Genomic DNA, 17,754 nt, shown 5'->3' with positions numbered 1-17,754 from the left:
CAGGGGACCTCAGTCAAGCAAGGCAAGAGTGGGGCAGCCCCGCCCAGGCTGGGCTGCATTTGATGAACTCCCACAATTTCCTTCCCACACCTGAGCTTCTGGATTCCGTGGAACAGTAGAGGCCTCCGACTGTCCTGCAGGTCTGGTTTGCCTGTTTCTCATCCTCCAGCGAGAGGTATGTTAGCTCTGTTACTGCCTCGGCTTCCCTCCCAAACAACCTGGGGGCACCAAGGTGAGTATCCCTCAGGGCTGAAGATTTGCAGTTAACAAAGGGCTAGCCCCTGCCTCACAACTCCCAAGCGCACCTCCCCTTCACTAGCCATGAAGCTCCACGTTCAGTGGTTGTGAGAAAACAACACAAATACTCCAGGCTTAGCTGCTTCAAACCATCTCGAGCACTGGGGCACGGGCCAAAACAAGGAACCTGCCTGGTTCCACCTGCCAGGGCTGCATCTGATTCTCTCATACAAGGATGAGGAGCGAAAGAGGACAGCATTCATGGACTATCGTGACCTCAGAGCAGCCTCCTGAACATCCTTCTCACGGAACCTCTTCTTCTACCCACACTGTGGGTCACGGACCCTCCACTTCAGTCCAGACTACCTGATCTGGCTGTTTAATCTCTTTGCTACTCTGGACATAAACCAGCTACCCGAACCATACCTCTGAAGGAATGTGTAGCTGGGGTCTCCCCACCATGCCTAGCTCTATCCATTTTCAAAATGCTACTTGACTTTCTCCTCCAGGAAGCCTTCCCAGGTTAGCTACATCCAAATCTCATTGCCTCTTTACTAATCCTTTCCTTGTGCGCCAATACATAGTTTTATTTGAATTAAGTAAACCATTGGTCATTCATCAAGAATGTGCTGAGTTCTTACGATTACATAAAATGACATACTCAGCCCTGAGGAGAAAATACAAGAGAAAGTCAAATGTGGGACACAAGCCATTCCTGAGCCATTGGGAGGACTTTGCAAGACAGAATAAGGCTCGGCGTATAACTGAGGGACCCAGAGATTAATCTGGAGGAGTGATTGCCATGAGAGCAGAAAGGCTTCAGGGAAGCTTTGAAAGGTGGATTGATTTGGGCCAAGCAAGCAGAGAGGTGGGGGAGAGGCCTGTCTGCCAGAGGGAACCTTGGCCTTGGGAACAAAGGCAAAAGGCAGGAATGCCAGGCGTGTTCAGAGACCAGCCTTCGGGGCAGAGGAACTCGGGGCCAAAATGCAGCTCTAGGAACGGAATCTGGCCCCCCACGGCACTGGCTGCAGGATTTCATATACACTCAGTGCTCAATCATTCCTCAGGACTGGGGCTTGGGCCTCCCTGGCTTCCAAATAATTACAGTTTGAGTCAACACCAAAAAACAGGTAAAAGCACCAGCCTTCGTAGTTCTCTTTCCCTTCTTTTGCTTGACTCTTCGCCCCCCCCCCCCCTTAACCAGGATAAAGAGCCTGATCCTGAGAGCCTGCCTGCTGGACAGGCTGCAGAGGGGAGGGCCCTAGGGGCCTCCACAGGCAGAACATTAAGCACAGACAGACTGCGCGCAAAACACGGTGTGTGAACAGGTCACCTGCTCTCCAGCTTTGGGAACTCCTGGGCCTGGACTCCCCGTGCATCACTAGCTATTGCATGAACATTTCTTGCCTCTGTAATTAAAGTTCTGTGGGTCAAAGAGACTGTCTTCTATCTCAGCCCCCTGGCTCCCCAGGGTCTGGCCCAGTGTCCTGCTTAGGAGGTGATGGAGGAGGGCTATGATGGAACTGGCTGAGGCTGATGAGGATGGTGACGACTTATTCAGCTCCTTTGAGATGGTCTGCCTTTTTCTGAAGCTGGGCTGGGGAAGAGGGGGTGCGAGGAGGGCAGGGACGGCCGCAGGTGCTAGGAGGCAGGAAGTTAGCATTCAGATGAGGGGCCTGCTTGACCACGGACTGCTACTCCAGGACTAGGGCTTCCATCATGCCCGGAGCTGAAATCCCGGGAAAGGAAGGTCTCTGGGGTGGAGAAGGGAGGCTTCTCTCAGGGCTGAATTGAGCCCTGCTTTCCCCAGCCCCTGGCCCCCAGCCCTCCCTCTCTCTGAGCCCCTCAGCCTCAGCCTCAGTGTGGGGAAGATGGGGCTGCTTTTCTCTACCTATATAGTCACCATAATGAAGCTGCTGCCTTACGAGACCACAGGGGAAGAGCTGCACCAGATGTAAACTTCAGAGTGATTTATAGAGCAGAGCTCCTGGGCTTGGGGCTGGTGCACAGCTGCTGTTCCGGCCCGCCCCGTCTGCCCGCCTTATCTGCCGGCTCCGCTGCTTATGCTGTTCTTGGGGATGACATTTCAGGAGAGGAAAGGTGGGCGAGGCACTGGGACATCAGACTGGACTGGTCGAAGTCAGCACCAGCTATGAGGATGGGGTGTCCCAGTGACCCTCCCTGGGGCAAGAAATGGAGCCCAGCAAGCTTTCTCTCTTTGAACAAATCAAGAGTCTTACTCTTTTCCCACCAGCGTGGGGCTGACTTCCCCAGCCCCCCTCCTTACAAATTCAGCACATAGATATTGAGTATTAACTATCCAAATGGAGGGTCTGCAGACTGAGTGGGGTCACCCAGAGAAATAGTGCAAGAAATATCCCAGGAGACACTCAACCAGCTAGCGCTCAAGACGCCAGACACAAGGCCACTGGTGCTTGATGGCAATGCCCCTGTAGGGCTCTCAGCAGCCTGGCTGGGCTTAGAGGCATGCCACCTACACCTGCGGGATGCTATGACCCAGCTTCGTCAACACACACCCAGTGGACCAGAGAACACTGCCTATACTGGACCAAAGGACTCTGGAGATTCCCTCTTAATTCTCTGTGCCAAACCTATCTTCCCTCTTAAAACCCAACTTGAGCCCCAGCTCCTTGAAACCCTCCTGGTTAATTCCAGTTGACCGTGAGCAGCCAACCACCCCCTCTCCCATGTGCAGATTAGCCAGGTCTCCCCTCCCCCACCTGGGTAGGCAGTGCCTAAGAGCAGAGGCTCTGCTGCATGGTAGTCATTAGTGCTGGTCATTAAATACCTCAGGTCCCCGTTCTGGACACGTAGTTGGACTGCTTTGCCCTGCCCCCTTGATATTAGGAGTTGCCATGTGTCTTGCTTTGGCTAATGAAATATGAGTGGAAGTGACATGTGTCACTTGTACAGGGAAGCTTTCAGAAACAGTGCATGATTGGCCATATCCTCTTCCTCCTGATGTGGCAACTGTGGGAGCACAGGTCAAAATGCAGCCTCTGTCCACTTGGATCCTGGGTAACAAGGTGGACTAGAACCCCAGGCAAGCTGCAAAGCACGTGTAACATGAACAAGAACTAAACCTTGGCTGCTTTAGGTTACCAAATCCTAGGATTGTTTGTTGCTGCTGCACAACCTGGTTCATCCTGATTAATACAGCCTGTTCTTGGTTGCCTGTTCCAGGCTTCTAGTACACGTCAGTGCCCTTGGCAGATGCTGCTGTCTGATCCAGTCCATGGCCCTGGCCCAATCCTTACCCACAATTAAAGAGATACATTATTTTGTAGGTGGTAGACCTGAGGCCCAGCAGGGAGAGAGACTCACCCCAGAACATGCCATTGGAAGCAACAGACTCAAATTCCCTTCTCTTCCCACTGGGCTGCCCCCACCCCAATGTGGGGCACAGTGCAAGCACTTTCCCAGGGTGGATTGCACATTTAGTCAGAATCCCCTTCACATCCTGAAGGACAAAGTCCCATTTGTCTCTCGGAGTGAAGGGGGTGGGGGACATGTCCCACTCAAACCCAGAACTACAAATCTTCAAGAAGCCTGGGGGCAGGGCTGTACTCACACTTGTGGCATACTGGATGTCCTTCCAGATGGAGGTTTCCCGGGACAGGTCGGAGGCCTCAAAGAGGTTGTCCAGGATGACCTCCCCAATCATGTCATGGCGGGAGAAGCGGTCAAAATCAAAAACACTGAGATGCAGCTTGCGGTCGGCCAGCTCCTCGTAGGGCACAGGGAAGTGGAAGTTCTCATCGAAGATGGGGTTCAGGGTCTTGCGGTGCACCCGGGTCTGCAGTTTGCATTTGCGGTCGGGCAGGAGGTAGATCTTGACGTAAGGGTCAGAGCTGCCACAAAAGTCCTTGGCAGGGAGGTCGAAGGCCTTCAGGATGCGCACGATCAGGGTCTCGTTCTCGTAGTCATAGCGCAGGCTGAAGTTGATCTTCCCACAGCTCTTGGCGGCCTCGGATTTGGCATCGTCCCCATCCACTGACTTCTGCTTGTAGAGCTCGGGCTTGATGCGGCCAATGCTGGTGGGCTGCTCTGCCGCAGGGGGCAGCTCATTGCCATAGTCCACACTGGAGACGTGCATCTGCCGCGGCAGGTGTCGCTTGAAGGACGTGTGCCTGGTGGAGGGTGGGAGGGGGTGAGTGAGGTCAGACATCCAGAGGTTGGGGGTCAGGGTGCAGAGAGACATGGAGGTTGGGGGGGGGTGCAGGCAGACACGCCCTGCGGCCCTGGTGCATCCTACCCCTTGTGGGGCCCCCTTTTCCTCCTGCTAGTTGACCCACTTTCCTTGTGCACACGCTTTGTGTGCATGACAATATATGTAAAGTAGTTGGAATGGGGCCTGGTATAAAATAAGCTTTAGTAAGTGGTAGCCATTGTGATCATTATCACTTTCCCTACTTTTCTACCATCTGCTTTCTAGGTTTCTTTCCTAGTAGACATGACTCCGGTTCCCCCATTATACCATGAGCTCCCTTATTGAGAAGGACCAGCCTTTCTCACCTTCAGTGTGGCTTCCCTTCATCACCCCCACTACCATCACCATCACATAGTTAACGTGGATTGTGCTTTGGAGCCAGACAGACCTCATAGGTGAATTTTAGCTCTGCCACTTTCTAGCTGTGTGACCTGGGACAAGTTATTAAACCTCTCCGTGCTATAAAATGAGAATAATAAAAGTAGCAAGTGCATAGGATTGCCTGGGGATGAATGCACATAAAGTGCTTAGAACAGGGCTGGGTGTATGAGCGATCTATCGCTAGTGCTGATTATCACGTGGATTCTTTCACTGGCTCCTCACAGCAACCGTATGAGGGTCATTAGCCCTATTACACAGTTGGGAAAAGTGAGGCTTAGGAACGGTGAGCAACACGCCTGAGGTCAAACAATAAACTCTGTAAATGTGACCCAGCACTTTCATCATTTCTGGCTTTCAAGCTGAAGAGAAATCCTGCTTCCCTTTGGCTGGTCCCTGGGAGCCTTTAGGGACCCAGGAAGCCACAAGAGCCCCAAGTTTTTGATAAATATAACACTTCATACCTGCATGTACCACATCTTTTGTAAGTGTGTTTCTAAATTTAGAGTAGGTTTTTGTCATTAAGAGGCAGTGGGTTTTTTTTTTTTTTGTCGTTTTATTATTTCAGTTAAAGAATGCCATGTATATAATAGCTGTCATGCAAGGAACACTGTCAAAGACTATCCTCGTTCTCAAAGTACTAGGAGTCTCTTGCTTTATCTCCTGGCACTGCAGACTTCATCTGGGAGGCTTTATCAACATACCCCTAGACGCATCATGAACTTTTATGCCTCTGCACCTTGCATATTCTCTTCTCTCCACTTGAAGTCTTTCCTTCCCACCAAACAAGGCAACACCTCCTACTCACACACATCCCAGCACTTACCCCATGCACAGCACCCCACCTCAAAGTTTGCACTCTCAGGAAGTCCTTCCTGGTGCCACCTCCTAGTTGATCACCTACCATGGAGCATGTCATCTGATACAGTCTCCACGCAAAGTACCCATGTGATTATTTCTAGTCTCTGATCCTCATGGGCTGCAATCTCATTAATGTATTGGATCCGGAAATGTGGAGGGAGGGAAGGGAGGGTTCGTTCCACCCCTCACCTGGTGGATGACGCTGGCTCTGTGGTCTGTCGCTGCAGCCGCGTGTGACGCATGATATGCTCCTTGACTGACATCTGCACCTCGGCTGGGATATCTGGGGACGTGTGGCTGATCTTCACAGCCGCCTCTAGGAAGCCCAGGGTGTTGGGGTCCTTCAGCTTGTCCGCCATGTTGCCTCTGGAGCTGGGGCTCTGCAGGGCCTCCGGGGAGGGGTTAGCAGAGGAGGGACTGGAGGCCTCCTTGGTCCTCCAGGGCATCCAGCACAGCTTCCAAAAGAGAAAGAGAAAAACTGCCACCAGGGCCACGCCACACACAATAACTACCACTGCGAGGAGGCTGACAGAGGCGCCTGCCCTCAGCCAGGCAGGGAGGGACAGAGACAGACAGAGGCGGGGAGAAGCGGGGAGGGGTGTTCCAAGAGGGGCCACACAGAAGGGACAGAGACGGAAGAAGAGAAAAGAATGGTCATGAGAAATCTGCCCAGGCAGAGGAGAGAGAGATGGTTGCAGGGCTGGTGCTCCATAGTCCACCTCGTGAAAGATCAGCAGCCTCGCCTTCCCCTCCGTCTGATTCCCCCCAGCCCAGCCCCTCCCACCTCCGCTAGCTTGGGGAGCACCTGGGCTGCCTCCCCTACTCCCTGCTGGCCTGTGCACGGGGAGGGGAAAGTAATTTAAACAGCAGCCTAAGCAAATGTGCAAATTCCTGAAGCATTCACATTTGGATGCTGTTTGAATTTCTATGAGAGCTGTTACTATGGCCAGACTTGGAGCAGAGTCGTTTTTGTACCCAGCTCTCTTCCTCCACAGGCTGTGAGGCCTTGGGGACGGGAGGCCATACTACCTTCTTCTCTTCCCTTATCCCATGCCCGCCAAGCCCACAGCAGGAGCTAACATATAGTTATTGAGTTGACTTGAAGCAAATGAGATTGGGCATAATCTTGAGGGCATGGGCGAGGTCTAACCCTTTTTCTGTACTCCCAGAACTCTGCACATAGTAGGTTCAATACAATCTCGTATTAAGTTGGAATCTAATCCACACGGTTTACTTCAGAGCTAAATACAAATGATTCCTATAGCTGTCTTTTTCCATTCCTGTGGCTATCTGAGAACTTTGCTGTGAAACTGGTATTTTTATTTATTTTTTTTAATGGAGATACTGGGGATTGAACCCAGGACCTTGCGCATGCTAAGCATAAGCTCTACGGCTGAACTGTACCCTCCCCACTAGACTGGTATCTTTGAATATCGTGGTTGGTTCAGAGGTAGGCATTCATTGTCACACCCCCAGCCCACCTCTGCCCCCAGCAGGATGCCCATTACCCAAGAAGAGCTGTGAGCAAGGCCTCCTTCTGGGAGAAATCATTAAGCAGGCCTCCCACCCCACCTTTAGGAAATGAACCTTTGAGCCCAAGGCCTCTTCTTTCCCTGAGAGGTCAGAAGGCTCTGAACCAATGGGTTTGCACCAAGGTCACTTGAGGACAAGCCATCAGACGAGTCTTGTTTGGCTTGAAAGATGATTGAAAAATTGAGTAATTCCATCATCACCATCTCATCATCACACTAGATTTCTGGCTTCTCTGGAAAAGGCCTGAGGACTTGAGAGCTGGACCTGTGCTCCTGCATGGTTGGAATTGGTGATTCCCTTCAGAAGGGTGTGTTCTCACCAGCTCCATTCCCTGTTACCTGTCTGGCCCCTGCAGCCCCTGGATTATCCTGTCCCCATGCCTTAAGAATCTTGGGATTTAAGGGGAGAAATGACCCTGTAAGTACCAAGGCCAGGCTGTGCTTTTGCAGATGGGAGCAGTGGTCCAGAGAAGGATTTGCCTGGGCTCACAGGTCAGACGCAAGGCCTGGACCATGGTCCAGGTGTCCACTGTCCAGCCTGGGGCTCGTTCCACTGCCCCAGACTCTTTGTCCCTGATTAAACTGTAGGTTACTATAATCCTGTGTTTTCTTTTATTTGTCTGACTGAGGGCTCAGCATAGAAACTGGCACATGAGAATGAATGAATGAGTGATTCAATGGCACATAAAATAGCTGTCATTATCTCTCAACCAACATTTACTGACCACAGTGCCATATTCCAAGTGCTAAGCTACTCTTGGAGTACAGAGATACCAGATCCCTCTTGGGGTTTTGGGGGGGGGGGTGTCAAGGGTACTCTCACAGCACATGGGCCCCAGGGAAAGCTGTCCCTGGTCCAGAGGGATCTGAGAAGGAGGCAAGAGCATCAGCCATCCTCTCTGGGGAGCTAGCGCTGCCTCCTGACTCCCTGGGTGTAGGATACTGGCCTTGATCAGCTACCACCGTCAGGAATAAGGAATAAGAGCAGAGAATTCTCAAGTCCTTAGCCACCTACCTGTGCCCCCTGGCCCCCGCACAGAGACATCAGAGCCTTTCCCCAGCATAGGAACTGAGATTAGTCCACCAGACACTATCAGAGACCAGAGAAGCTGATTCTAAGTTAACTTCTAGACTAAAGATCTCCAATTAGGTGAGCATGCATCCTGGGAGCACAAGGGAAAAAACATCGGATTGCTTTAATATTTATTCATTATAGTAAAAATAAGAAATCAAAATTATTATATACAGGTTGATAGTAATAGGAATGATAGCGTTTTATTACTGGATTTAGTCAAGTTATTAAGCATGACTATGTCCAAGGTACAAAGTGCTTTTTATATATTCACTCATTTAACACTCTCCAGTGAAAATAGGGATGATTATGATCCTCATTTTGCAGATGAGGAAACTGAGGCACAGAAGGTTAGATAGATTGTCCAGCGTCACACAGCTCATAGTGTTTGGACTGAGATACAACCCAGGCAGCCCAGCTCTACAATATCCCTTGTGTACATGTGTATGGAACGTGGGAACAAATAAACGCATACTGGAGATACTAAATCAAAATAATGTTTGCTGTTATGAGTTCATGATCTAAATGGTTTGGAGACTGTGTCTTTCAGCCCCTTTTCCCCCTGGGGTTCACCAGGATATCACAGATCCATGCGTTCTTATTCTGTGTTATCGGGCCATCTCTAGGCCCTTTACATCTGTTCTCTTTTCCAGCTGTTCCGGGGACATTCTCTGTAATATGAGTCACCTTAAAACAAAAGGTATTTCTAGGGTTTTGCTTTCCTTTGATCATACATCTGACTTGCTCTGGGAATAATTAGAATTTTAATGAGCAAGGGGAGAAATGGCGGTGGAGGGGAATCCAGAGAGCAGAGAGTGCATTTAAATGTTCAGCCTGATGGAAAAAAAACCCTGAATTCATAAATGAAAAGAGAGGTGGAGGAATCAATTTTGCCTCGGTGTGGTTGCTATTTTGAATGCGTCTCCACGTGACCCCCGCTGTTGTTCCCTGGGAGCTGTGATTAGGGAGGGAAGAGGTATGGATTATTGGGAATCAGCACCCAGTGCCCAATACCGGTTCTGTAAGACCCGGAGGCCCTTCCGCTGCCTGGAGAATCTTCTTCCAGGATATATCACAGGCAGGCAATGCAAGGAGAATTAGGTCCTGATGCTGAGTGGGTTCATCCCCAGGGGGGAACAAGGTGGTGAGTGAGGCCAGTAAGACCAGAATTAGGCCAGGGCGGATTGTGATTATTGTACAGGATTTAGCCCCTTTAAAGTCACTACATGTGGCCCTGAACTCAGCCAGCCCACATAGCCTGGTGGAAGGTGCACTGAGTCTGGAAGGGGAGGCTCCTGTATGGCCCAAGGGCTGTGCAAAACCCCAGATGACCTAAGATATGTGCTTTCCTACCCTAGGCCCACTGGGGCCAATCTACCAGGGTGTGTTGCCATCTAGTAAATCACAGGTGCACAAGCAGCCTTCAGAGCCTTTTCCTCACTCATGTCTTGTTTGAACCTCAACCCTGTGAGGCAGGTAGGATTTTGATGGGCAACTTACCCACCTTTTGAGTCCTGACCCAATGTTCTTCATATTTATCCCATACATGAGGTTCATGGTAAGAGGTAAGCCTCCTGCTAAGGGAGGAAGCCCTTAGCACAGCACTAAAAAAGAGAAAGGACTTCCTAAATGTTTGTATTTGTATCCTTCCTTCCTCTCTTTTTCCTTCTTTATTTCCCCTTCAGCCTGGAGAGAAAGAAGTATTGCCCTGGAGTCAGACTTGGCTCATTCAATGTCCATCTCTACTGGTTTTTAAATTGTGACTTTTTCTCTCTTAGCCTCTGTCTCCTCATCTGTAAAATGGGTATAGTAATAGTATCTACCTGATAGGGTCACAATGAGGTTTAAATGAGATCAGTGTATCAAAAGTGCTAAGGACAGTGTCTCGAATGTAATAAGCCATATAATGAGTATTATCTGTTTGTTTTAGAATTACCTAGTTCTGCCCAATCTGGTTTTGAACACTGTTTTGAAATTTGTTCAGTGGGCAGAGCACATACAAATCAGAATACTAATAAACAGAGATAGTTTTAAACTTATCACAAATCAGGAACAATCTTACTAGTAGAAATAATACAACTATGTCATATATAGCTAGGTCTCTGTATCTCAAGACAAAATATGTACTGTGTTAAATATCTCACATCTACAAGTTTTTCTGTCAATACTCATTTATGTGCTACTTGTTCAGTTGTTTTGTCATTACTGTCACCAGCCAGCTGGTGAACAGGAGTGAGCTCCAAAGGAATAAGAAGAAATTCATGGAAGAAAAATGTACAATTGAGAACATGTTATGCTTTTGCAAAGTTTTCCTGGAAACTGGGGAAGTCCATTGCTCAATATTAGGTGTAAAACATCTTCATTTAGGTATCAGAGGAGGCCAGGAATCCATGGACACCTGGTTTGGGAATCCATATTGGCCAATTACCCAGCAGCCTCTGGGAGAGCAAAGAGCTATGGAACTTGGCTTTGGAAACACACCCAGTGACTTGGTGCTCTGCAGGGCACATGGTTTCTAGCCCTGGCTGGGGAAGTAGACTTCACTGGGTGCTCAGACATGGGGCAGACATCTCAGCTGAGCATCAGCACCAGAATGACCACAGAGCACATCCATCCATATTTATAATTGTGTAACCTTAAACAAGTTACTTAACTTCTCCAAACCTTGGTCTCCTCTTTTATGTAATGCGGATTCTAATAATCCCTATTTCACAGAATCATTGTGAATATTACATAAACTAAGGATTTGAGCAGTGTCCAATACAACGTGAATGCTCCCCAAAGTAAGCTGCTTTTATTTCTTCCTATTGTTTTTTGTTTGTTTGTTTTGCTGTAGTTTACTGGGTACAGAACAGACCCAAAGCATGGCCATCTGAAGCAGGAAAGAGGGACACAGGACCAGACAGCAAATCATCTGAGAGACCTCAGGCCCCTTCTCTCCTGGGAAGTTAAGATCCCTCTGAAGGCCATCAGAGCAGGACCTGCTTGTCACCTTAAGTGAGACTGTCTGGCAGGGTGATGGCTCATGGCCTTCCTCTCTGGAAAATGTTATGCTATTAATTAGCAAGCCAGAGCTTTCTTATCTCCCCACTGACACTTTCTCCAGAGACAGCGCCTGGTGCCCCAGTGCCCCCTCCCCTTCTCTCCACCCATACTGTTAGGATTCATCAGCCATCCTTATCATTTGCTATTGTTCCCATTTTTCTAATGGGCTTTCATGTCAGGAAGATCCATTTTGTAATATTAACAGACATTTTCACTAACAGATAGTAATTGGAAAGATAAACTAGGGAGAGGAAGTGAAAAGAAAGGACCATTTTCCCTGCTCCCCCAAAGCCAGAGAAGGCTGGCTTCAGGGCCCGGGACTGCTGCTGGACCCTCAGAACCAGTAAAGGCTGAGCTCTGCAGAGCAGGAGCTGCCTCAGCCATGGAGCTCCCATTTGAACGCAGACAGAGGCACAGACTAGTGCAACCCAGAGACCAGCCAGTGAGAAACTCAGAGGCCCCAGAGCCTAGAAGGAACAGTGTCTAGTCTGGAAAGGGAAAAGACTCTGGGCAGAACCATTAACATCACCAATACTAGTAATATTATTTGTTATTTACTTCTACATGGTAAGCACAGTGCCCCTTACATGATCTCATTTAATCTTTACATCCTCCCCAAGAAATCAGTATTCACCTTGCAAAGACAAATTAACTAAGTTTAGAAATGTTACTGAAGTAACTTGTTCAAGGGTACCTCAATTAGATGGAAGAGCTGGGATTTGAACCTGGGACTTTCTGATGTCAAAAGGTCAAAGTCCAGAATCTTGAGCCAAGCCTCTGCAGGTTGAGCTGAAGAACTGCAAAATTGAAGGCTGGGCAATCATTTCTTCACTAGAATCAGGAGAGGGTTGAGGGGCATCGTCTGCTCTTTGGCCTGACCCTCTGAACCTGGGCAAAACCATGGGGGGACTAGGATTATGACCAGCCTCCTCATTCCCCATCTTTCTTCTTCCCTGGAAAGTGCGGACACTGCAGCCACCAGGCGAGTAACCAGTAGTCCCCAGAAAAGTCTCATCCAGAAATGTACTTGAGAAATACCTGAGTGGGTGTGTATGTGTTGGGGAAACAGGCTATTCTGTTCTGAAACACACAGACGTCCTCCATTACTAATAGGCTCAGCTGTAGCTTGTAAATTTATTAGGAGAACCTGGTGTAATTAAAATTCAGGGTTGGGGTAGGGGAGCAGAGAGCCTTTGCCTCCTTTCCTTCTTTCAGAGATCCAGGCTGAGCTACCAATGGGGATAATTAGCAAAGTCCAAACAGAGAAGGAATTAATGCTCTTGGAAAAGCTATGATGAGGAGAGACAATGCTGGGCTAATTACGGCCGCACCAAGCTTTATGACTGGGCGCCTGCTTCCACCATCATTAGGGGATTCAGGGATAAATCGGAGACTAATGTGAAGTGTTACAGCTCGCAGAGCTTTGGCATTAATTTAGCAATTATTAGTATTATGATTTTGGCAGATGGTAACTATACCTTTCTGCCTAATTGGTCAGAGCATGTGGCCCCTCTGAATGGGGCAATCAAGGCTCAGGTGATGGGGGAGAGGCAGACAGAAAGCCAGAAAGATTCATTTTCCTCTACCTCCCTCTCCCTGTTTATACCTGCAACTGATGAGAAGAGAGATCTGCCTGGGTCTTCGTTGGAGCAAGAAAAACAGCTCAGTGCCCCCAACAGAGAGAAGGGAGGGATGAGATGGTGTCACAACCTGGACCATCCAGAGCTGGATGCTCTGCTCACCCTTACTTTCAGCCCCTTGGCTTCCAGTTCCTAAGTGTGGCTTCAGTCCTTCAAGGCTTCTTTTCCTAAGCGTGCCCGGCGAGGATACTGACTGGCTTGGTTAAGACTTTCTCTTATCCTGATTCCCCATACTCCAGACAGCCCTCTGCAGACCTAAAGAAACCTGGCCTGATCCAGATGCCTCAGTTTTAGTCCTAATTATTTGCAGTCACACATGATACCCCAACTCTATGGACAGAGGGGACGGAGTAACGGTAGAACAGTTAGAAGGGAACACATCTTTTGTACAGAGCTTGGAGGGATGGAGCATTCCGAATCTACCATGCCAACTCTTGACGTCCCCTCAGTCAGTGAGAGAAGAGAACTTCTAGAACTGTAAACCCAAGGGCTCTACAACTCCTAGATACTGAACCCTGGTTCTAGAATCCTACAGCTCAAGACACACCACAGAGTCCGAGTATCATCACCATCGATTCTAAATGATTGAGCATTGCACCTTGCCCCAAAGAAGGAAAAATCTGCAGAATTCCTTCCCTCCAGCAAGGAGTGAGGGAGTGATTGATGATTCAGTTATAGAAGCAGGACTTTTGTGTTTTGATGAAATGCTGTGCATTTAATTTGGCATCAGAAGCAAGAAAAATACTATCTGTGCTGCAAAAGGCCAACTTCAAAGCCAGGTGGCTGAATCACAGAATATCTCCAGAGTCATTAGAAAAGTGAACAAACATCACATACATCTCATGGCCATAGGTAAGCCGGAGAATAACCATTCTTGACTGCCAGCCTGGGAGGGGCAGGCCAGCTCAGGCTCTCCCATCAGATTCCTGCATTTTTTGGAACAGCTCTGTACCTCTGTTTACTACCTTGAGAACCATGCTACCAGAACCCACACTACTCACACCTTACACTCTGCAACTTGGCCTATGGAAAAAATTTATTCACCTCCATTAGGCAAATGACACACAGAAAGGTGGAGAATTGCCTGTCAGTGTCCACTGGACAAGGAGGGTGGATATTAAGAAGGAATCCTTTGCCTTTAGAGTTTTAAATAAAAGCAGGGACTTGCTTTTAGCTCAAATAGTTTGTGTAGCGATTTTTCCAAGTCAGGGTCTGACTAAGATTTCCTGTGCAATTCCTAGCACAGACCTTGGCATATTGGAGTGTCCCAGTAAGTGACAGTGGAATCTGAATCTCAGTTGTTGAATCTCAGAGTGTTACTAGAAATCCCATGAGCTAGAGACATGGAGAAGTAGGAAGGCAGGGGAAAATATACAGTGGTAAAGGGATTTGAGCATGCTCTAGTCACTTGCATTTTTCATGAAAGTGCAAATGAAAAGATGAAGCATTTCTCTTGACTGGAGAATCTGGACCCAGATAGTGGCTCGGGATACAGGGAGTAGTCCGGGAGGGGGAATACCTGGGGGCCTGGTCCTGAATTCCACAGCGTCTCCCCAGACCCCATCCTCACTAAACCCCCAAGATCCACAAGCCACGCTCAACTATTTTCTTTTTTCTGCTATGATCAAGGGGCTCTTTCTGCCTCCCCCATCCCTTTCAGCCCCCTAGCTTGGCCCCTAGGCTTCCCAAGGCTTGTGACTCAGCAGCCAAAGTTAAAGTTCCCCAGGGCTGACAACTCAAGCTCACTTTCTGAAGCAGCCTGCGGGGAAGGCATACTGATTCATCTGGGCCTGCTGGCTATCACTCCTCAGCCTTCTCTCACCCCCAGCCTGGCCTTCCAGGTACCTGTCATTCCAGACTACGGAGTATCCCTCTGGAGTCAGAACACCAGTGCCTCCCCATGTCAGGATGTGCTACACACATATACTAGCCGTCCCCCACCCCCCAGCATTTCTGCTCTAAACAGACCTAAACAGACGGGAGGAACAACCTCCATCCCAGGTGGAACTCGACAGGTGTGTTCCCACCTTGAATTAGCCCCTTTAGAGTATGACCAGGATCAGGACCAGCATTAAGAGCCCCCCTGGAGATGGATCATTGGAGGAAAAGATGGAAAGGAGCTGGGGAAGCAGGCAGGAGAGACTCCCTAACTTGGGGAAAATTGTGTGTCTGGTGGGTATTGGGAGTTGGGTAGTGTAGGAGGTGATGGAACCAGAGAACCAAAGCCTAATAGTACTTGCTGAGCCTAATCTATCCTGAGATTCTTCAAGAAGAATCAACCTCTCCAATCTCCATCACTGTACCACCCTTTAGAAGTTCTTCGTGTCTAACCTCAGTCCCTTCTGCTGCAGTAATCAACCCATTGATTAAACATTGCCAGTATCAGAGAAAGAAGAGAGCGAGCAGCGCCCCCTACAACCCACACAGGGCCGTTGTGGGCTCCACCCACCCCTGGGCTGGACACAGCCCCCTCAGGCATACAAGCCTCCCCTTGGCCTCACTAGCCTTCTCCCTCTCCCCTATCCTCCAGCGACCCTGTTCCTAACCCAGGACCTACCTATATCTCTGACCTTTAACCTCAAGTGAAAACAGGGCCCTAAAACCTGCGGCCTCTTACCCCAGCCTGTACCTCCTCCCAGAACCGAGTCTCGAGTCCCAGCTTCTGGTCCCAGGAGAAGCGCGTGGAGACGAAATTCCCGCCTCTCGCAGCCCCCTCCTCGCTTTCCCGCGTTGCTGGTGCGCAGTCGCGGGGCGACCCCAGCTTACCTCTAGGCCCGGAGCCCCTGGGGTCAGGGTCGGGGTACAAGGAGGGTTGGAGTCTGCGGAGCCCATGGTACCCCGGCGCTTTGGTCCCTGCAGGATCTCCCCACCCCCACTCCGCATTCTCTCGAGGCTTCGCACTGCCCCCAGCTTCTCCCCGCCAGAGGGAACACTACCCGGTACTCTCTCCCGCCCAGGACCCTCCAGACGTCGGGATCGGGACAAAGAAGCCCGGCTGCAGCAAGGGAGCGCAGCCGCGCTGCGAGGGTGCGGCAGGTAAATAGCCGGGGCTGGCCGGCCGCTACGCTGCCCACCCTCCCGCGGCTCCGGCCGCCGGGGCGCGACACGCCATTCCCACTGTCGCGACTCCCGGGAGACGCTGCAGCTGTGCGCCGGGCCCCGGCCCCGCGGGGCTCGGGCTCCGGACTCACCGGCTCCGGCGAGCTCGACTCGGCTTGGGCTCCCGCCTGGGCTCGGCGGCCGCCTGGGGCTGCGTCCGGCGCAGGGTCCGCGCGGATCGGGCAGGAGGCGCCCTCTTGGCAAAGTCGGCAAGAGGCACCGGCTCAGTTGCGAACCGGCCCCGAGTCCGAGTGAGTCAGAGAGAGACCGAGGGAGCGTTATAGGGGCGGGGGGTGGGGGGAGAGGATGCCGCGACACCCTCCCCCACCCCGCCCCCCGCCCCCCAGTGGAGACGCAGAAAGCCACTCGCAGTCGGAGACTCCCGGACACAAAGACCTCGTGCCAGCCGTGCCAGCCGCAGACCCAAGTTTCTCCCTGAGAGACCCCGGGGCCTGGGATCGCGTTCCCCGAGAGAACAGATAAACGGACAGATCGACCGACGGCCCCATGGATCTCTACACCTCCAAAGAGACGAGTTACTTTTTTAGCCGAGATGTCCCTGATCGTCCCACGGACCCCTCCCCTGGCAGATCGCCCGCAGGGCGAGCAGAGAGACGCGAGGGAAACTGAGTCCCCGAGGAGCGCCGCGTTCCGGGAGCCCAGATTTCTGTGGGGACCCCACAGAGTCACATGGGAGGGGGCAGCGGCATTCTCTCCCTCCAGGGTCCCTTCACGTCTCTCTGCTTGCCCTACGGGCGATGGGCCAGGGCACTGGCCGAGGCAGGTTCCGAATTCAGAATCCTGAGCTGGAGTTCTCCATCTAGATTCCGGGGTTCCGCGGCCAGGGCTTTGGGGAGCGGGGATAGCGAGGGCGAGAATCCAGGAAGGAAAAGGGCCTCGGCTTTCCTGTTACCTGCGTGGGCTGCGCTCGGACTCCTCTCTGGGGGCTCTAGCTCGAAGCTCCGACAAGTCTCCACGTCCAGCCCGAGAGGGGGCGGCCGGGCCCGGCACAACGAGGCCAGGACCGCGAGCGCCGCCTGGCACCGAGGCTCCCCGGTCCCCCACACCCCGCTCATGCCCCGGACACCTTGGCCCTCCAAGCAGCCGCCCGAACCCGTGCCGCAGCCGGACTAGGGCGGGGCAAGGCGGCCCCAAGAAGACCCTCCCCGCAGCGTTCCCCTCCGGCTCCGTTCGGTTTTTAATCACTTCCCCTCAGGGTCTCCGCCCCTCACGTGGCATCCCGCGGCAGCTGGCAAGTCTAGCGCCTTACGGCCGCCCCCTCTACACTCAGCGACCGGTCTGAGTCCAGGAGGTTCAAGGCGGGGGAGCCGGGTTGTCCCGCATCCTGGAGGGTGCAAGACTCAGGCGAGAGTCTGGGATGTGGCTCCGCATTCACTGCCTGATGTGACCTTGGGCCTCTCTGAGCCTCAATTTTTCCTCTCTGTAAAAGGGGTGTGATGATTACGAGTGCTTCACGGGCTGCCTAGGGTTGTAAAGACAGTGTTTGTGAAAACACTGAGTAAATTGCCACATTCCACACAAGCGGCAATGAAATAGATAAACGTATTTCAAAAAGAAGGATGACCCCACTGGGGGTGGGAGGACCTTGGCCAAGGTTCCTGATGCGAGAAGTTAGTCAGGCTTGCCCCAGGTTCCAGC

General features: G+C 51.2%; 1 protein-coding gene across 5 annotated transcripts in view; it reads right to left on the bottom strand.

Annotated features, from left to right (window-relative positions):
* SYT6 (synaptotagmin 6) overlaps positions 1-17,256 on the bottom strand; it is a 57,393-nt gene extending 40,137 nt beyond the window's left edge. For 3 of the 5 annotated variants that reach the window (XR_001367229.2, XR_001367230.2, XM_014566394.2), the window contains exons 1-3: positions 17,009-17,256; positions 5,897-6,245; positions 3,830-4,388 (exon numbers count right to left, since the gene is read on the bottom strand). Coding sequence is in view for 3 of the 5 variants with exons in the window: in XM_014566394.2 (XP_014421880.2) it covers positions 3,830-4,388; positions 5,897-6,245; positions 17,009-17,171 (1,071 nt within the window). In the remaining 2 variants the exon portion in view is untranslated. Of the gene's footprint in view, positions 1-3,829; positions 4,389-5,896; positions 6,246-16,187; positions 16,315-17,008 lie in introns of those variants that run through there. The other 2 variants (XM_014566397.2, XM_032486988.1) reach the window with 2 other exon arrangements.
* Positions 17,257-17,754: the final 498 nt, after the last annotated feature.

The sequence above is a fragment of the Camelus ferus genome, chromosome 9 (assembly GCF_009834535.1).
Source record: "Camelus ferus isolate YT-003-E chromosome 9, BCGSAC_Cfer_1.0, whole genome shotgun sequence".
In the NCBI taxonomy this organism is placed as follows: Eukaryota; Metazoa; Chordata; class Mammalia; order Artiodactyla; family Camelidae; genus Camelus; species Camelus ferus.
Note: the sequence above shows the minus strand (reverse complement) of the source record. Positions and strands in the feature narration are given on the sequence as shown.